At 37.0% G+C, this 22,439-nt stretch overlaps 1 protein-coding gene across 1 annotated transcript in view; it reads right to left on the reverse strand.

The window, feature by feature from the left end:
• Window positions 1–11,340, reverse strand: part of LOC6052100 (mucin-5AC) — a 307,240-nt gene extending 295,900 nt beyond the window's left edge. Inside the window, 1 exon segment of the mRNA XM_038258333.1 lies at window positions 10,362–11,340. Coding sequence (XP_038114261.1) covers window positions 10,362–10,422 — 61 coding nt within the window. The 5' untranslated portion in view covers window positions 10,423–11,340.
• Window positions 11,341–22,439: the final 11,099 nt, after the last annotated feature.

Raw genomic sequence — 22,439 nt, forward strand, 5'->3', positions numbered from 1 at the left:
CAGACGTAACGGACGAAGACGCGCGCGTTGCTCTGCTGTAACAGACCCAAAAACCGAAAGCAAAACAACCTGTTCCCATCGAACGTACCAATCAGAAAGCATTGCGGAACGCGCCGCGTAGAAATCGAAAGCCCTAATCGTCGAAAGGCCACAGAGTTTCAATTTTCGTGATGGGCACATTAATATTTGTCGGTCGATTTCTGATGATCGACGTTGGGCGATAACCGGGCAGTTCCGTGCGGTGATGCGTTCGAAATTGCACACCTTTGGAAAGCTTTAAGGACGGTTGAGAAAGTGAACCCTTGAAAATAATAAAATAATATTTCTAAAAATAAATTATGGCGTCGTCATGGGTTATATAAAATTTCAAACATTTTAAATTGAAAAAGTTTTCACTAGCATCAGAATATTATTAGTTAAGTGTTTTGTAAATCTTTTTGAGAATTTTAAAATAACAACAACAAACAGTTTAACCACCCCTGATTGCATAAATGTTCGACAGTTGCCCCCAAAAAAAAGCTAACTCAATATTAGTTAAGTGTTTTGTAAATCTTTTTGAGAATTTTAAAATAACAACAACAAACAGTTTAACCACCCCTGATTGCACAAATGTTCGACAGTTGCCCCCAAAAAAAAGCTAACTCAATATTAGTTAAGTGTTTTGTAAATCTTTTTGAGAATTTTAAAATAACAACAACAAACAGTTTAACCACCCCTGATTGCACAAAATGATCGACAGTTGCCCCCAAAAAAAGCAAACACGACATAAGCCAAAACCGGAAGATATGCTGTCCTCAAAAATCAGTTGGATATTACCACAGAGGTGAGGTGGAGACGAGGTCCAACGTAATACCAGTCCTGGGGCTGCTTCTTTCATATACTCTTTTACAGTTGATTTCATTTCACTTTTTCTCCGCCGGTGTTGGTTTCAAGGTCTCCAGCTCTGCTACTTTCGGACCGACCGCAACATTACCGGTCTAGCTCTCTATAGAATTGAACGGCGGTTTTTGCTACGCCCCACCAACCTCAAGAACGTCCTCGCCCATATCCGCAGGGTTGGGTGACGACGGCGGTCCAAGACGCTGGTGCTTGCCCCGGGTATTATTATAACAATATCTAGCAAAAAGGTAATTAAAACCCGGCAATGGCTCCAATCCGCGTTTAGGCTTGAGTCCTTCAAGAAATGGTTCAATTCCGTAGGCTTCGCCGAATGGTTGGGTGAATAGTAGGTGTACCGTACCGTATAAAGAGTTTGCGTCCAGTCATAAAGCCATCACTGGAGAGTACGGTTTTTGCGAGGTCTTGACATTGGTTTCGCGAGGAGGGTTTTGTTTCGCGAGCTGTTGTTAGAAGTGAAACTGATCTACTCGTGTAGCTTTGGTGAACTTGAGGTAGCTCAAAGAAGCGCGAATGGAAGTGCAGTCGATTAGACTGTTGAATCTGCTATCAAACGCTCAATACTTCAAAGCAATATCCACTGCCCATCAGACCGCCATGATCATCACAGCTTGACGAATTAGAGTCACCCATCTAACCAAACTTTGTCGATGGCGTGCAGGCAAGTGTGACAAGACTAGCGCTTCGCGATTATGCTTATTAGATGTGCCACCAGCGCACCGTGTGTTCAGCGAGGCAGTCTTCAACGACTTCGTAACATACTTTTTTTCGGCTGTTTGTTGTCTCCTCAGCTGTTCAGTGATTTCGCTTTCCTTCGATATTTGGTGGATCCGCTCCGGTAGCTGTCGACGGTCACGCACTCTCCTCGTCAAAGTGGCGACCACAGACTACAATTGGGCGATCTTTTTTTTGTGTTGATTGGTACTTGTCGGCCACAATGCAAATTGGCGGGCTTCAGGTTTTGGGTCAAACTGGCGAGTGGCACTTGGGCGCTATTGGGAACAGGTTTCTGGAGTGGCGCCTGCTGGATGAGAGTGCAGTTCCAGCTATGTAGGGCAACCTTGGCTTTTCCCCTCATCAAACAAGCTCAAAATTTGGAATTCCGGTAGTAAATCTCAAACCTGACAGCACAAAAACAAACCTTCATCCGAATTTCTTCGATAAATCATCGCCGCACGAAAGTCACGATTTCTCCACGATCTCCACGCGCCGAACCAAATTGAATATTCATCGCCGAATTCAATCAACTAAACGCTCGCTCGGTAATAAAACGAGCGTCCAATTGCCTGACAAATTTCTTTGGGTTACGTCGCCTATCGTTGGGAAGATCTGCCCGATCGCGGATTTCCGCGACGCAGGACGATCGCTGACGTGCTACTTCGTCAACATTTAATAAAGTCTTCAAACTCAAAGTTGATCACCATCGTGCTGACCCTCGACGCCTGCCAGGAGCCATCATTATCCGTGAGACGTCCTTGGGCATCCTCAAGAAGATCTACATTTCTGCGGCGCGAACCGGCTCACGATTCGCCACGTCAGGGTGTTTTTGCTCGCGCCTCGCCAATCCTTCAAAAGAGAGCTGGGAGCTTTACGTACGTGTGTCATTAGGCACGGACAACTGAGCAGTGCACCGTCATCACCATCAACTACTACGAGGTAATTGTTCAACACCTGGAGGATGGATCAGGTGAATCTGCCCCGAATGGATTCGATTTGGAGAGCGAAGAGACTGACTGAGGAAGGTTGGTTCACCTGATTGGCTGGGAATCGAACTGGTTGTGGTGGGCTTTCGAAAGTAAAAACAACTTCGATGTGCGCAAAGCTGATAAATGTGCACGTGGAGTAAGGTGATGTGACCGATTTGGTGATTTGCGGCTTGCGCGGGGGATGATTACATGGATGTTTGTTTTGAAGTTATGGTGAAGTTCACGTAGGTTTTGTAGGACAAGGTGGTTTTATAGTGTTTCAGACTATGAGATGATGATGCTGGCAGCTACTGGTTGGTTTAGTTTAAGCAAAAATGTAACTTTTATGCTTGGAAAAATGTGATTTTCAACGCAGGAAAATCCTTTTCCAATAATTTTCAGTTGATAAAGCTTTTATTTCAAGATATTTTTTTTTTTTTGTAAAAATATTGTTTTGTCCCCTTAATTTTTCTTGCTGAATTTGAAAGAGAGCTTAAGACTTAAACTTTGCCTTAGTTATTTAATAAAAATATTCCAGGATTGGGTCAGCAAATGGATTTTTTTTAAAGATCATCATTTTTTGGTCTGAAATGTTGAAAAAGAAAGTGAAAAATGATTCCGTTTTTTCTCTTTGTTTAATATCTGATATGTTGAAATAGAAAGTGAAAAATGATTCCGTTTTTTCTCTTTGTTTAATATTTTAAAACAAAAGAAAAATTATTTTGTTATCAAAAAAACTAGTTTAAAGATCAGACCAAGATCATATTAACGCCTGGAAAAATAATATGATAAAATAAAATTAACAATATTGATCGCAAAACCTTCAAAACAATTGAATGAGATAAAGATTTCTTTAACAACCTCCACACTAGGGTGCCCAGAATATGGGATTTTTTCTCAAAACCTCGCTCCACAAGCTGAATATTGTTCCTTAACCTATTTTAAGACTCTGGGCCAAATATGACATTAACATTTACACATTGATACTCGAAGGTGAAGTCTGTATTGGAAAAATCGAAAATATGTATGGAAAACCCAATCTTACGGTTTGGTCTGCACGGTGCGCTACTTTCATCGAAATATTCCCAAAAGTCAGATTCTCATTGGAAATTTTCACCAACTTTAGGCTCGGGTATCAATGGGTTAATTTCATCCAATTTCGCTCAAAATTTGCACAGATGCTTAAAATAACCGTTTTGCTTGTGATGCTGTGGTTCATTTTTTCTGGGCACCCTACTCCACACTCATTTATTGATATCTCGTTATAAAGAAAAGTTCAATCTGTTCTGTCTTCTGGATTCCTTGAATTATTAAAAAAATCAATATTATTTGGAATATTTTGTGACAACGATTTACAGGATTTTGGCAAACTGCAGGTTTTTTTTAGTTTAGGTAATTTTGTGACATTAATTTACAAGATATTGACTGCATGTTTTCTTAGCTTAGGTAGATCATTTCCTGGCAATTATGCAAATGTGATTTAAGTAAAACTTATTTAATTCATAGTTTTCCAAAAATTCTAAGATTGATTTTGATTGAAGAAAAAAAAAGATTTATGTTCATAATTAATAAAATAATGGCTCAATCTCTTAAATAAATGGTCTAATGATTCCATTTTAAAATACTTAAAAATGTCTAAAAATAATCAGAAATAAAACATATTTTTCCCTAGAACAATTCCGTAGTAACAGTTCAATAGGGCAAATCTGCGTTTGTAAACAAGCAGTCTATCCCCCTCTTACTTGACGTTAAATGTCACTTGAGCGAAAGGGATAGACTGCTTGTTTACAAATGCAGATTCTCTCTATTGAAATGTTACTACGGAATTGGTCATCCACTGGAAACAATTCAAAAACAATGTCTTGAAAAAATTTTTATGATTATTAAATCTGATCTCTGAGAGACATTTTCTTTAAAAATAAATATTTGCAATATTGACTTATTTTACTTTTGCAACTCTATTTCAAATTTGAGCACATATCTAGAGTTTTTTTTTTAAAGTCCTATAAGCTAACTTTTTTAACGAAGCATGCCTTTCACTACAATTTCACTGTATAAAAAAAAAGAAAGATATCTGAAAAATATCAACGAATATTATCATATTTCAAAAAAATCACACATCCAGATTTTGTAATTTGGATCAATCTTAGTTATATGTTGGAAAAACTGAAGTGGACCTTAACGGTACACATCAACCAAAGCTTCTGCACCAGGATTTTTGTTGCATACTTTTTAGCATCTTCTAAACTACGGGAATTATCGATATGATTTTTCATTCATGTAATATATTTTATGTGCCTTTCACAACAAAAATTGATTGTTGTAGGATTGGGTCCGTACTCAACAAAAAGTGGTAAGAGATTTTCAAGCTCAGTAAAATCCCAAAAAATTTGAGGCGTAAATGTAATCACACTTAGATTTTTTTTACCGAATTTGGTAAAATTTACCGAATTTTCATCTGCTGAACAGTTCGGTAAACTAAAAATTACCGAATTCGGTAAAAACTTACCGGAATTCGGTAATGCAGTTCATTATTGTTCATCGTACAACCGAAATTCGGTAAAATAATTTTGTTCGTTTTGACAGATGATTTACCGATCTAAACTTTACCGAATTTTTAACTGCTGAAATCGGTAAAATATTCATAGTGTGTAGTGAAAAAAAATCGCTTTCAAATTTGACACAAACTGTCACAGAATTGATTATCGCCCTTTTGAAATTTTGGATTCTTGTAAAAATTGTAAATATGATGACATGATTCCAACCCAGCTATAAAAATCTTTTAAAATTATATGCTTAGATTCAAAGACAAAATCTGATCGGACAAGGATAAAATTTGAAAAATCTACTTTTAATACTAACACGGTAATCGTTGAGTCTAAACTGCAAATTTCATAACAAAATAAATGATTCCAATTGCATCTTTCGTAATGCTGCAAGTTGAAACCGGGTTACTCGAGTGGAATAACTCCCGGTGGGTAAAGAAAGCAAAATAACCCGTAATGAGACAATAAATATCCAACTCCCAGTCATTTCCCCCCGAGTTATGATCCCACTATTGGCAGTAATGATCGCAATCAGTTGCGAAATTTCGCAACTCTTCAATTGTGATTAGCACACACTCTCCTCCGTCACCATCTGGGAAAAAACGATAGTTTCATCTTAGTTATGATCCGTCAAATATCTTCGCGCTCAGATTGAGCCATAAACCATAATTGAATTCGAGTGGTGATGACTCGCTGAGAGGTTCTCAGCGAAAGGAAAACAAAAACGAGTCATAAATCGAATGAATTGGTGCAAATTCCGTAACGGATCGTGGACACTTTTGGTGTGCGGTGCGGGGGATTCAGCAAAGTTTTTTGCAACTTTTCAGCAGATTGTAAACCACTAATAGTACAATCATTCGCTAGATGAACCTCGAGACATTGAACGGTGGCGTCGCCGGCGGTGGAAGCAAAACCTCCACTCTTTTTCAATAGAACAATGCGGTAATATATTAGCGAATAGAGTCGGTTGGCAGTTTTTTTTTTTTGTTGGGGTCTGAGACACACTCAATTACTCCTACAACCCGTTTCAACCCCCGCACAATTCGCCATCGCGGCAAGGTGGAGGTCCCCAGTTCCGCTAGCGATTCAGACTTTAAGCGCCTCCGGCCATTTGACCCTCGACAATTGTGTGTCCACGATACGTCGCGGTCGGGGGTTTCTCTCTCTCGGTTTGTTTGTTGTTTGAGGGCCAATCTGGATCTCATAGAAGAACGCGAGTACTTGAGACCGCATCGTTAGAATTGATTCACTTCGCAAGCACCAGCGCGATGGCCGATGAGTGACTGATTTATAATAGAGCTTAGATTGACAGTTTTTGGCTGGGGGTTCGGCTTTGCCGGGTGCTACAGCGGGTGGGTGGTTCTCGGAGGTTAAGTGTATGGTACACGTGGATTGTTCTTTACGATGTGTTTGTTGTCTCGTAGAATTGTTTTTCTCGTCTGTATTCATGATTTGTACGATGTGACTGTATAATGAACGTTTGATATTTGATGCAATGTCACTAGGACTCAAATTTGAAGGAATCTACTATGACGTATGATAATGAAACTTTAGAAAATTGATTCGTGAAGTAACATTTCTTAATAAAGAATTTCAATGAAATAACATCTGAAACAATTCATACCATATCAATAAAAATGAATGCTACGAAAGCTGAATACAATAAAAAGCAAAGCAAGAAAAATGTTAAAATTTACAAAACATTTGGCTGTAAAAAAGCATTGAGATAAAGAGCACTAATTATTTCTTTTTGTTTGAGCAAAAACAATTCGATGATTTGAAAGAAAATGTAAAAAAACAAGTAAAAATAAAATCGTCAAAAAACACAAATATTATCATGCCATTACATATAAAGTATTAGGATTTTTTTAGAGACGGCAAAAATATGATAAATGATAAAAAAAAACTAGCAAATTGATTTTTGCTTCGGTACAGAAAAACTCCTTTTTACGCAGTGACGTTATGCTTTTTATTTCGTCGAATTCTCTAAAACCATACAATATTTTTGCAAGTTTCAAAAAGCGTTTTGTAGATCCGAAACAAACCAAACTTTTTTTTTAAGATAGCAAAATTACTCAAATCCCGAGTTAAAAAAAATGGTCCAACAAACAGCATTAATTATTTTGCCTTTTAGGTAGTTCTAAACTTGCTTAATTGTTTCATTTAAAAAAAATATTATTTGGTATTTTGAACCATTAAAAAAACTTCAGAATTATAATTTCTTAAAAGTCCCTCGAAAACAAACCTAAAAAGCTTTAAACTTTGTTAATATTTTTTTTCATAAATCTTCTGCAAATATCTGTTGAAGCTCATGCCCCTCGACTCTGACCAAAGTCGTACTGACAAAAAATCCCAATGAAACTTATTGAGGTACTTTAAACAAGTTTTTACAAAAAATATAAATCTTTGAAATTGATTGTTGATTGTCAACTCAGGAAAATGCATTCCAACTGATTTTCATTTTATAAGGCTTCAATTAACATTAGAATGTTATCATGCCATTACATTAAATGTGTTTAAAAAAAGTTGGATTTGGATTTTGGGGCCTGGATTTTTGGATCTGATTTTTCAGGCCAATTTTTGAAGAGGAGAGGTGACATAAACTTTGAAAAATGTTTGTTCTTTTTCAAACATTCAAAATTTAAAATTCATCTTCTACAAATTAAAAAAAAATTAATTTTGTGAAAATCCATAATGATTTGAGTAAAACTTGATTTGTTTTAATCTAAATATTGAAATCACACCACTGAACATTTCACAAATGCAAGTGAAATAATTTAAAACCTCTTTTATGATTTAAATCATCCCAAAACAAATGCAGAAATATCAATTAAACACTTATACTATTTTCATCCATGTTTTAGGAAAATGAAATTATTCTATCAATAAAACAAGGTTAGCGTTTATAAAAAATGGAAAATTTATTAAATGTTTAAACCTATCACGCATATTGAAAGAAAAAAATTAAATGCAAATATTTAGCTGTAAATGTGTTTTTAAATCAGGGGTGACCAAAGTATGGCCCGCGGGCCAAACGTGGCCCGCGAGTTGATTTTTTGTGGCCCGCGGACCAATTTTGAAAGATTATGTAAAATGGCCCTTTGACCCATCTGCAAATTATTTTTTTTTCTGTTTAAAAAATAGGTTTAGTTTAAGCTTTTTCCATGCTTTGATCCAAAAGTGTAAATGTGATTGAAAATTGTTATTTCGTTAAAAAATTCTTCAAAGGTTTTTGGAAATGAATTATAAAACATTCAAAATTGACTGAAGTAGGAAATTGTTAAATTAGCAATAACAGGTATTCCATAGTAATTTAAAAAATTTAACCGCTGGGCCTCAAACTTGTTTTGCACATAGAAAATTCTCAACTCGGGATTCGAACTCATGAAATTTGGATTGTGAATCTAATTTACTAAAATCTTATTCAGGCAGTTATTTATATTTCATTGAAATCAGAGGAATACTTGTTGATAAATCTTTTTGCAGCAATTCATCATTATAGTTGCACCATGTTAAAAACTAAAATTATAAAATTTTATAAAGTTAGTGTAACCCCTTCTAAAAATATTTTTTTATTTAAAATTAAAATTTCAGGGGAAATCTGTACATTCAATTCGATTCATTATATTTGTGAAATAACGATTGTCTTCAGCCAAAAAATGTTCATCCACCGTTTAATGTATTTGAGGCATGCAAATTGCAATGCAAATCTTATGGATATTTTGTTTTGGCATTTTTTGGTTTTGCTGAAGCTTTTTTTTTTTTTTGAACAAAACTGCTGGAAAAACATAATTAATTGTCCTCGAAAATGTTAAAAATACACGAACCTGAAGGAAAATTCAGCTGTTGAAATTTAATGTAATTTTCTGTGTTATATTTTGTAAAAAACGTGATTTAAATTTTCAAATAAACAATTTTTTTAAAAAACATTTTTCACATTTGGCCCGCAAGCTCATGTGAGCTCCAAATTTGGCCCGCCATTCGAAAACATTGAGCACCCCTGTTTTAAATCATTTCGAATTGGTGCATTCTTCATGAACTTTACATTTTATATTTCTGAATAAAAAAACAAACCTGAAAAAAATTAGCCATCGATGTTATTTATTTATTTTGACGATTTTTAAGCTTATCAAAATTAAAAAAGTCTTTTTCTATTTTTAGAATGCATTTGCGAAACTTGTTTTTTCGTTTTACAAAGTAACATTAATTCTAAAAAATATGTTTTTTTTTTAATTACAAAAAAAGTCAATCAAATCGTTGCTAAACTGTTAACATCTTTATTATAAACATATTATGCCATTTTAAAACTTATTCAAAAATGTTGACCTTCTTTTCCGGTCAGAGTCAAGAAAGGATCGAAAATACAAGAAAAACTTAATTTAAAGAAGAACACAAATTTTGATGCACCTTTCAACAAAACAGTTTTATAAGATTTACAAAAACAAAATTTTGTTTCATCATTTCAACAAAAAACTTTTTTTCCAATTCAGAAATAGCTCATATTTTGTTGGGAAATGCCATAAGTTTCTTGTTGTTTGTTCTTTAAAAAAAAAATAGTTTTCAGAGATTTTTAACATTTTAACTGAAATTTAAAAAAAAAACAGTTTTCTGAAAACTAAAAAAACTAAAAGAATCATGCAGAAAGATTATCAAAATTTCATTTAAAAACAAAATCTGTATAAAAATAGTAGTTTATGCAACAAGTTGCAAAAAGAGGATTTTTTCAGCACGAGTACATTTATCCAACGAGGTTCACCGAGTTGGATAAATACGAAGAGTGCTGAAAAAAAATCAAGTTTTGCAACGAGTTCCATACAACATTTTTTGCAATTTCAAAAAACACACACTGAATGAAATTTTATGTCAAATTTTCATGTATTTTGTCAATAAATCATTTAAATCAAAAAAATGTTGAAAAGTGTTACTTTTCGAAACAAGTACTGAAAAGTTCAACTTTTCAGCACCCATTTGAGTGCTGAAAAGTATAACTTTTCAGCATTTATTTTGAAAAGTGTTGCTATTCGACTTTGTTATTTTTGGTACAGAAAAGTAGGCTATTTCGTCGTTCAAGAATGACAGGAAAAGTAAGTAGTTTCACGACGGAATTGCAAAAAAATAATTTATAAAAGTTTTCATTGAACTAAATATAAGTCATCTTTTAAAAGACTTAGTCAAAACCGAGGCCAAGCGACGAACTTCCTCCCCCTAAAAAACAGAACAAAATAACACCCACCTTGATTAAACAGCAGAACCAGGCACGTTAGCCAAAGTACTCCGACCTTAAACTCCGTCATGGTGGCGGTGGCACCAGCTGCGGCGTGCACGGGGGCACACTCTCTGTCCACGCAGGAGGGAGGGCTTCCTTCAACTATGTTCCACTGTTTTGTGCACCCAAAAACTTCTTTTGAGGTATTCACTTCCCCTCGAAAAATGCACCAGACTTCACTCTGCTCACAAAAGAAAAAAAAAAACTTCCGCTCGTAACAAAAATTCACCGTAACAATTTTTGCGCTCTCGATATTCACGGGAAAAATGAGCTCACGTGTGCGCGGCTGATTTCTTCAACACCACACTTCTTCACCCGCCATCAACGCCTGGGGGGCCTGCTCGAACCACACTCGAACGCACATGGATTTTTCCGGGGAAAATTTTTACTCCGAGCGTTTTCCCTTTGCGGATTCTTCGGACGCTGACTGCTTTGCGCAAGCAACTCGTTTTGCACTGGTTGGTTTAAATTGCACTCTTTCGTTGAAGGGACACTTTCAACGCATCCTTGCAGGGGAAAATCCTGGTTGAAGACTTGTCTCCTTAGGGTCGAAGTCGACCGCTGTCCGCCAGGTTCTCCACAATCCTTTGCGATTTTTTTTATTACCCGAACAGACCGTCAAAATTTTCCGAAACTGCGATTTTCACGAGACGATTTTTCTTTGATTTTTAAAATTTCACTCTGGTTTAAGTTGGTGCTGACGGAAACTCTAGTGCTCGCGAAACTCTGGCAAGGGTTAGGTTTCGAACAAGGAAATACTAAAATTGTACTACAAACGACTTCTGCTACCTTTTGGGAGTATTACTATTTTAAAAAGGGGGAAACTGAACCCGCTCCAGTGCTTCTCATGCGAGCACTTCTCTTAAACTAATTTCATTACTGGCTAGTAATTTGCCGAGGTGCCCGCGTCTTGGCGACCCACCACAAGAAACTTCGTGGAACTGCACGAAGACTTGCTCTCCTGAACGCGCTCTCAACTCACCCTCTCGAAAGCTCCAGCTGCTCGCGATTTGCGAAAGGAAAAGCAACCAATGCACTACCTCTTGCAGTGCACTTAGGCAGTCAAAACAACCCCCACGAACCGTGAGAGAAAACGCAACAGCGAGAGAGCTTTTCCGGAGGTCTCAAAAATCCCGAACGCTCTCAAAAAAGCACGACCCGATCGCGAAAGCTTCGCGATCGCGTTCAAACGAGAGTGAAAGGCGAAGGTCTCTCCCGAAAACTCACCACGCGTAAAAGCTCGCGAAGATCAGCTGAGAGCTGCGGGGTGGTGAATATCGCTCTCCTCTCACGTGGGAGCGGTTCGGGTGGGGGATGGGAAGTTGAGGTGAGCTTTTACCCTTGCACCGGTTGTTTCACTTTCAATGGCTGCTGCTGCGCAGCGGTGGCTTTGCTACAGACGGGGTGTGTTTGCTTGGTGGTGTTGGTAGTTCTATGGTCGTCGTCGTCGTTTTGACGTAATTAAATTGAATTGTAACAGAGCGGAGCGTGCGCGCGAGTCGGTGAGCCCTTGCGGGACTGGTTGTTGGAAAATGAGTTTTTTTTAATTACTGATTTGATGTTAACTCTTGAACCACCAAGCACACCATTACAATTTAAGATTTTGGGGAAAATTGTGCGTTTCAAAGTTTTTTCAAAAATGTCTCACGTCACTTCTGCATCATAAATTGAAAATAAGTTTTTTTTCGGAAATTTATGTTGAACACATTCATTCGGAACAGTTGTTTTAAAATTTAATAATGCCGTGACAACATTTCACAAATTTATCAAAATAATTGTTTTACTGACCTTCAACATGTAATACAGTGGACTCTCTCGTTGTCGATATTGAAGGGACCGTCGAGAACGGGAGTTATCAAATTGAGCAATTCTCTGAGTTTTCGGTCATTCGATTTTTTTTTTGTATTTTTTAATCCGGCTGAAACTTTTTTGGTGCCTTCGGTATGCCCAAAGAAGCCAATTTGCATCATTAGTTTGTGAAAAACTGCGACTATTTTCAAAAAAGTTACCTAAAAATGGTTATAACTTGAAAACGGTGCACTTTATCAAAAATTCAATACAGTACTTTTTGATTGCAAATTCGATTTTACATCGAAAAATGAAGTTGAAAAATTTTTGCGACCGATATTTCGATTTTTTGAAAAAATCAGTATTGATTCAAAAAATTATAACTCGGTCAAAGATTTTTTGCCCATTCTGGAAATTTCTGAAAAGTTGGCATCTTATGTCCTCTAAAACATATCAAAAAATAAAAAAAAAATAAAAATTGTGTTTTTTTTGCAAATCATGTTTTAGTGACAAAAAGTTAAATAAAAAATCACCAAATTTTTTTTTACCGTGTAGCATTTTTTTCAGTGTAGTCCATATCCATACCTACAACTTTGCCGAAGACACCAACTCGATCAAAAAATTCCTTCAAAAGATACAGATTTTTGAATTTTCACAAATCATTTTTGTATGAACAGCTGCCAAATTTGTATGGAAAATTATATGGACAAACTAATGATGCAAAATGGCTTCTTTGGGCATACCGAAGGCACCAAAAAAGTTTGAGCCGGATTAAAAAATACAAAAATTAAAATTAAAGAAAAAGACCGTAGAGAACTGCTCAATTATAGAACGAGAAATCAAAGCAATCTTTTGAAGGGACTGAAAAATGTATTGACAGCTGGTGCAATATTGATATCGAGAAGATCGACAGCCAGAGAGTCCACTGTAACTTAGACTGTAAATAATCACATTTTTTCATAAACATCTTTTTTCAAAAAAATCACAGTTTTTTAAATTTTTCAATTTAAAAGCTAGCACAAAATCTATTTCAAGTTTTTGTCCCTCGACACTGTTAACTGCTTTATTTGACGTCCTAGCCAAATGGTGTTTTCGAAAGAGTTGTTGAACGTGATAAGGGCTATCATTAGAAGTTATTGACAGACAGAGTGATCTTCTAGGATGTTAAATAAAATCTAACTTTGTCGGATGACGTTTTGGGGCTTCGAAGTCTTCGGCAAATTTGTAGAGGAGCAAATTTCATGAAAGTTTGTCGAAGACGCCGAATTTCTAGCTCTTGATCTACTCGAGATATACGCCATTTTTCAAAAATGGTCGAAAAAGGCACTTTCTGGTAATAACTCAAAAGTTAGCATTTTAGCGGCCTACTATGTTCTGAAGAGTTGTTTATAACATAAAATCACACACTTTTGCCGAAGAAAGCAAAAATCTTGAGCCTTTATTGAGGAGTTATAACTATTTTTAAGCGATTTTGAGCCTATTTTCAAGTTGCTATGTTTTCAATGCACCTGAAAGTACACTATTTCAACCATATTTTTTGAAAATATTTTTATGTCTATCAGTGTCTATATCTCAATATCTCAATTTGAATTTGACGGGTTTTTATCAATTTATTTATAACTTTTACATGGAATTTAATTGAAAACGAGGTGATAATCGATAAATAAAAGGGTAAATTGATGATGGTTTATGGAAAATACCTAGTTTATGTAGAAAATCATGACAAACGTCCTAGAATGATGAATATAAACATGTTTAGCTTAAAAATACTTAAAGTTAAAGTTAAAAATAAATGTTCTTCATTATACTTAAGTATTTTCTTCAATATTTGGTCATTTTAGAGTTTGTCGTGGTTCTCTTTATAAATATTGTATTTTCCATAAACATCAATTAATTTACCCTTTAAGGGGGCACAGCAACGATGGAAGTTGTTGTCTTCTTATTCCAAAATGTTCAAACTTACGGACCAATTCCTGCAACAACGGGAATGTATAATAAATCAAACTTTGTTGTAAATTACTTTGTGGACAGTACTTTAGGGGATAAATAAAAAAATATTTCGATAGTACCCGTAGTTTCGAAGATACTAAAATGTCTGTAACAAAAATCTGAGTGCAAAAGCTCTGGTTGATGTGCACCGTTAATTTACCGATTGCTACTTTCTACATTGTAGCATGTCAATACAAGTTACACTGGTGGTGTTTTCATTCGACCCAATTCCCTTCTCAAGAGGGTGATATCGGACCAATTTAAAAAAAATCATTTAAGACAGCTTTCACTAAACTTCGATAAATGTTTGAAAATTATGGTAAATTTTTGTAGAACATTTTCAAATTCAAATTCAACATTCAAATGCATTACTTAACTATAAAATATAAAGGCGTCTCTCGAAATACTATTTCTCATAGCAGACAAGAGAGTAGAGTCTACTTCTGATACAATAAAAAAAATTAAAGTATTAAAACAAGCCTTATTTGACGAACCAATAATGAAGTTTGTCTCTCAACAAAACAGACTACAGACGATATAGTTATACGAGTCCGTATATTCAGGTCATTACCTCTATGAATTAACAAATGATTTTATTTCCTTCAAATACCATAAATAAGTCAAGATCTAATCAATCACCAACTATAGTCATTTCAAATGTCGACAATTTAGCAGAAAAATAAATGCCACACCAAACAATTCACAACAACCCACTCCAGAAATTACCACCGCTCGATCATTTTCTGTCATCAAATCGCAGGTCTTTTTCCACATTTTAGCCCGCGTGTGACTCGTACATTGTTAATTAAACCCATTTACTAGCCGTTTCGGACCACGCCACCAACTCTAATCCACCGCCGCCACAGCCAGCCGTCATAAATCATAAATTGTCCATTTAACTGCCGACATGTTGTCCACCACCAGCAGCCTAAATCCCCCTAAAGTCCAATCGCGTCGAAACAAGGCGCGCAGACTGATGCGAGACTTCCGTTAATTTAAAAGTTTTAATCTTAAACCACGCTCGGCCGCACGTCCTGTCCCGGTCTCCGGACTGCGCCTGCCTTAGGCGGGATTTGGGACCAAATCTCGCTCTATCTTCGATCCGGGTGGGTCCGGATCCCCGTGGGTCATAACACCCTCACGGTGGGCTTGAATATTGAAAATTTCAGTTTGTTTTAGTTTAAAACTCAAAAAAATAAAATGAAAATCTTATGCAATTTGACATTAAAACTTCCATATTTTGTCACACCGTGACCGACCCACCCTGGCTGAAAGGGGTGTGCTACGCGGAAGGTGTCGGCAAGTTCTCGCCGAAGCCCACAACCTATTGGCTGTCATACGGGGTCTCACAGAGGTGGTGGACACTACACGGTTGACCTTGGCGCCTTAGTCTTGCGAGAACTATTTATTACCGCAGCTACATTTGTAAGCCAGGGCTTACGAGTCCTAAAGTTGCTAGACCGCAGAGCTGGACCAAGGGGTCTAGCAATGAATCCATTTTGTGCAAAATCAGCCGAATTCGTCCCTGTTGGGAGGGTGGTGTTGAGGTTATAAAAATCACCACCCAAGCCTGTCAGGAATAAAGTCGCTCAAGATATTGCCTGAGTCATGATTTGACATTTCAAAAATTAGCTTATTCGTTTCGTTTAAACCACATGAACGGTAGACCATTCTGTGGCCTAAGGAGTGAGGAATTTGGTCGTTTTTTTTCAACCCGACAAAGAACGACCTGCCGGTGGCCACGCCGGGGCGCGTTCTCCGGTAAAGGGTAACAACTGGCGGCGGCTGCTGGTGCCTTAATCTGGCAAAAGCTTTTAATTGCTTAAACATGACGAACTGTGTGAAGGTGCTGTGCGATGGCTGGTAGCCAACCCTGCCAGGACTCCCCGTGGCATTACGTGCGAACTAATTTGAGCTTTTGCTATGATGGTGGCTCATTGTGAAGCAGAATTGTGCACTGTGCTACTTAGGAATAGTAGGGTAGAATTTTGTTTTAAAAATAAGGGAAGTCAAGTAAATCCAATTGAATACATACAAATTGAATAAAAAAAAAATAAAAATAAATGACATCTTTATTTTTATTTTTGAAATCTAAGATAACCTTTCTTCCGATATTCATTAAAACCATTCTTTTATTTTCTTTTATCTAAATGAGTTTCTAATTCCTAATTTCATTAAAGGTTTTATGTACACTACCAAATTTAGCTTAAAAAATCATAAGGCAAAAAATATGATGCTAAAAATAAATACAGTCATGCCTCGGTTTTGCACTACCCCGATTATGATTCGTTCAGCTGTCTTGGTTAAGCATGACAGCACAGTGGGCGAAATGGAACCCAAAATCGGACTTAATTGAACGCAACCGCAATCAAGGAATCGATTAGTGATGGTTTCATCCACCGCACGAATCGGCAAAGGGTCCATTTTGCCCCAATTCCTCATTTATCATTTTTTTTTCTTAAAAATCACTCTGTATTTAGAGCGGAGGCTTTATGAGGCCAACTGATGTGAAAATGTCACAGGAATCAATTAAAAATAACGACTTGCACAGCAAAAATCATCTAGGGTCCATTTATTCCCAATTCCACATTAAATGCATTTTTGGCCGTTTTCAAATGTTAGTTCAGATTTTAAAAATCAGAAAATATTTTTGTTGTTAAGATCAGACAATCAGACAAATAAAGTGACTATTTGCAATCAATAGTTTGACCCGGATTTTTTCATACATTTCGAAAGTTATAACACACATTTTTGAAAATACTCAAAATATTCACAAAACTACAAACTTTTGGAAAAATACTCAAAATTTCAGTTTTTACAATATGGGTATCAATAGATCGGAATTTTTCATACATTTCGAAAGTGATAACACATATTTCTGAAAATACTCAAAATTTTCACAAAATTATTTACGATCATAACACATATTTTTAAAAAAGTAAAAATTTTTACGGCAATGCGTATTTTCAAAAAATACTAATTATTCAAGTTTTTTATGCAATGGGTAACAGATGAACGGGATTTTTTCTTACATTTCAAAAGTAATAACACAAATTTTTGAACACACTCGAAATTTCCACAAAACTACGTATTTAAAAAATATTTAGAATTTCAGTTTTTATCAAAAAAAATCCGATTATATGATAAACCTATAATAAAAACTAGAATTTTGAGTATTTTTCAAAAGCACATAGTTCTGTGAAAATTTGGAATATTAAAAAAAAAAACTATCGAAATGTATGAAATATTCCCAATTATTTTATACTCATTTTGAATTTTTATTCACAGAATTACATATTTTCAAAAAATACTAATAAATTAAGTTATTTATACAATGGGTTACAAATGATCTTGGATTTTTTCTTACATTTCAAAAGAAAAACTAACTTAATCCACCTATGTGGTTGATGCCTTCCTCACTTGTTACCAACAATGGGTAATATGAGTGGTTTGGACACATATTTCAGCTATTTTTTTTAGGTCCAGAAAAATAAGTACACATATATAACTTAAGTTGTCATAACTCGAGACAGGGTTGCTAGATCTTCAATTATGTGGACTCGTTGGAAAGTTCTTTCGATTACCTAACCAACGATGGGTCGGATGATGGATCCGGACATAGTTTACATACATTTAAGTGAGATCCGGCTTCAAAAAAGTACATAAATATCACTTAAGTGGTCATAACTCGAGACAGGGTTGCCAGATTTTCAATTATGTGGACCCGTTGGAAAAGTCTCTCGATTACCTAACCAATGATGGGTAAGATCATGGATCCGGACATCGTTTACATACATTTAAGTAAGATCCGGCTTCAAAAAAGTACATAAATATCACTTAAGTGGTCATAACTCGAGACAGGGTAGCCAGATCTTCGATATTGTGGACTCGTTGGAAAGGTTTCTTGATTACCTAATTAACGATGAGTTGGATGATGGTTCCGGACATAGTTTACATACATTTAAGTGAGATCCCGCCTCAAAAAGTACATCAATATCACTTAAGTGGTCATAACTCGAGACATGGTTGCCAGCTCTTCAATTATGTGGACTCGTTGGAAAGGTCTCTCGATTACCTAACCAATGATGGGTCGGATGATTGATCCGGACATCGTTTACATGCATTTAAGTGAGATCCGGCTTCAAAAAAGTACATAAATATCACTTAAGTGGTCATAACTCGAGACAGGGTTGCCAGATCTTCGATATTATGGTCTCGTTGGAAAGGTCTCTTGATTACCTATTCAACGATGAGTCGGATGATGGTTCCGGACATCGTTTACATACATTTAAGTGAGATCCGGCTTCAAAAAAGTACATAAATATCACTTAAGTGGTCATAACTCGAGACATGGTTGCCAGATCTTCAATTATTTGGACTCGTTGGAAAGGTCTCTCGATTACCTATCCAATGATGGGTCGGATGATTGATCCGGACATCGTTTACATGCATTTAAGTGAGATCCGCCTTAAAAAAAGTATATAAATATCACTTAAGTGGTCATAACTCGAGACAGGGTTGCCAGATCTTCGATGTTGTGGACTCGTTGGAAAGTTCTTTCGATTACCTAACCAACGATGGGTCGGATGATGGTTCCGGACATCGTTTACATGCATTTAAGTGAGATCCGGCTTCAAAAAAGTACATAAATATCACTTAAGTGGTCATAACTCGAGACAGGGTTGCCAGATCTTCGATGTTGTGGACTCATTGGAAAGGTCGGTCTCTCGATTACCTAACCAACGATGGGTCGGATGATGGATCCGGACATCGTTTACATGCATTGAAGTGAGATCCGGCTTCAAAAAAGTACTTAAATATCACTTAAGTGGTCATAACTCGAGACAAGGTTGCCAGATCTTCAATTATGTGGACTCGTTCGAAAGGTCTCTCGATTACCTAACCAACGATGGGTCGGATGATGGATCCGGACATCGTTTACATGCATTGAAGTGAGATCCGGCTTCAAAAAAGTACATAAATATCACTTAAGTGGTCATAACTCGAGACAGGGTTGCCAGATCTTCGATGTTGTGGACTCGTTGGAAAGGTCTCTTGATTACCTAACCAACGATGGGTCGGATGATGGATCCGGACATCGTTTACATACATTTAAGTGAGATCCGGCTTCAAAAAAGTACATACATATCACTTAAGTGGTCATAACTCGAGACAGGGTTGCCAGATCTTCGATGTTGTGGACTCGTTGGAAAGGTCTCTTGATTACCTATTCAACGATGGGTCGGATGATGGATCCGGACATCGTTTACATGCATTTAAGTAAGATCCGGCTTCAAAAAAGTACATAAATATCACTTAAGTGGTCATAACTCGAGACAGGGTTGCCAGATCTTCGATGTTGTGGACTCATTGGAAAGGTCTCTCGATTACCTAATCAACGATGGGTCGGATGATGGATCCGGACATCGTTTACATACATTTAAGTGAGATCCGGCTTCAAAAAAGTACATACATATCACTTAAGTGGTCATAACTCGAGACAGGGTTGCCAGATCTTCGATGTTGTGGACTCGTTGGAAAGGTCTCTTGATTACCTATTCAACGATGGGTCGGATGATGGATCCGGACATCGTTTACATGCATTTAAGTGAGATCCGGCTTCAAAAAAGTACATAAATATCACTTAAGTGGTCATAACTCGAGACAGGGTTGCCAGATCTTCGATGTTGTGGACTCATTGGAAAGGTCTCTCGATAACCTAATCAACGATGAGTTGGATGATGGTTCCGGACATAGTTTACATACATTTAAGTGAGATCCCGCCTCAAAAAGTACATCAATATCACTTAAGTGGTCATAACTCGAGACATGGTTGCCAGCTCTTCAATTATGTGGACCCGTTGGAAAGGTCTCTCGATTACCTAACCAATGATGGGTCGGATGATTGATCCGGACATCGTTTACATGCATTTAAGTGAGATCCGGCTTCAAAAAAGTACATAAATATCACTTAAGTGGTCATAACTCGAGACAGGGTTGCCAGATCTTCGATATTATGGTCTCGTTGGAAAGGTCTCTTGATTACCTATTCAACGATGAGTCGGATGATGGTTCCGGACATCGTTTACATACATTTAAGTGAGATCCGGCTTCAAAAAAGTACATAAATATCACTTAAGTGGTTGATGGGTCGGATGATGGATCCGGACATCGTTTACATACATTTAAGTGAGATCCGGCTTCAAAAAAGTACATACATATCACTTAAGTGGTCATAACTCGAGACAGGGTTGCCAGATCTTCGATGTTGTGGACTCGTTGGAAAGGTCTCTTGATTACCTATTCAACGATGGGTCGGATGATGGATCCGGACATCGTTTACATGCATTTAAGTGAGATCCGGCTTCAAAAAAGTACATAAATATCACTTAAGTGGTCATAACTCGAGACAGGGTTGCCAGATCTTCGATATTATGGTCTCGTTGGAAAGGTCTCTTGATTACCTATTCAACGATGAGTCGGATGATGGTTCCGGACATCGTTTACATACATTTAAGTGAGATCCGGCTTCAAAAAAGTACATAAATATCACTTAAGTGGTTGATGGGTCGGATGATGGATCCGGACATCGTTTACATACATTTAAGTGAGATCCGGCTTCAAAAAAGTACATACATATCACTTAAGTGGTCATAACTCGAGACAGGGTTGCCAGATCTTCGATGTTGTGGACTCGTTGGAAAGGTCTCTTGATTACCTATTCAACGATGGGTCGGATGATGGATCCGGACATCGTTTACATGCATTTAAGTGAGATCCGGCTTCAAAAAAGTACATAAATATCACTTAAGTGGTCATAACTCGAGACAGGGTTGCCAGATCTTCGATATTATGGTCTCGTTGGAAAGGTCTCTTGATTACCTATTCAACGATGAGTCGGATGATGGTTCCGGACATCGTTTACATACATTTAAGTGAGATCCGGCTTCAAAAAAGTACATAAATATCACTTAAGTGGTTGATGGGTCGGATGATGGATCCGGACATCGTTTACATACATTTAAGTGAGATCCGGCTTCAAAAAAGTACATACATATCACTTAAGTGGTCATAACTCGAGACAGGGTTGCCAGATCTTCGATGTTGTGGACTCGTTGGAAAGGTCTCTTGATTACCTATTCAACGATGGGTCGGATGATGGATCCGGACATCGTTTACATGCATTTAAGTGAGATCCGGCTTCAAAAAAGTTCATAAATATCACTTAAGTGGTCATAACTCGAGACAGGGTTGCCAGATCTTCGATGTTGTGGACTCATTGGAAAGGTCTCTCGATTACCTAATCAACGATGGGTCGGATGATGGATCCGGACATCGTTCACATGCATTGAAGTGAGATCCGGCTTCAAAAAAGTACTAAAATATCACTTAAGTGGTCATAACTCGAGACAGGGTTGCCAGATCTTCAATTATAAGACTCGTTCAAAAGGTCTCTCGATTATCTAACCAACGATGGGTCGGATGATGGATCCGGACATCGTTTACATGCATTGAAGTGAGATCCGGCTTCAAAAAAGTACATAAATATCACTTAAGTGGTCATAACTCGAGACAGGGTTGCCAGATCTTCGATGTTGTGGACTCGTTGAAAAGGTCTCTTGATTACCTAACCAACGATGGGTCGGATGATGGATCCGGACATCGTTTACATGCATTTAAGTGAGATCCGGCTTCAAAAAAGTACTAAAATATCACTTAAGTGGTCATAACTCGAGACAGGGTTGCCAGATCTTCAATTATGTGGACTCGTTCGAAAGGTCTCTCGATTATCTAACCAACGATGGGTCGGATGATGGATCCGGACATCGTTTACTTGCATTTAAGTGAGATCCGGCTTAAAAAAGTACATAAATATCACTTAAGTGGTCATAACTCGAGACAGGGTTGCCAGATCTTCGATGTTGTGGACTTGTTGGAAAGGTCTTTTGATTACCTAACCAACGATGGGTTGGATGATGGGTCTGGACATCGTTTACATGCATATAATTGAGATCCGGATATATGTGAAAACACATTTTAATACATAACTTTTGAACTACTTATCGAAACTTCAAACAATTCAATAGCGATGTATGGGACCCTAAACCAAGTCGAATGCAACTGGTTCGATCAAAATCGGTTCAGCCAGTGCTGAGAAAACTTGGCAAGATTTTTGAACACATACATACATACACACACACACACATACACACACACAGACATTTGTTCAGTTTTCGATTCTGAGTCGATATGTATATATGAAGGTGG

The sequence above is a fragment of the Culex quinquefasciatus genome, chromosome 2, assembly GCF_015732765.1.
Source record: "Culex quinquefasciatus strain JHB chromosome 2, VPISU_Cqui_1.0_pri_paternal, whole genome shotgun sequence".
In the NCBI taxonomy this organism is placed as follows: Eukaryota; Metazoa; Arthropoda; class Insecta; order Diptera; family Culicidae; genus Culex; species Culex quinquefasciatus.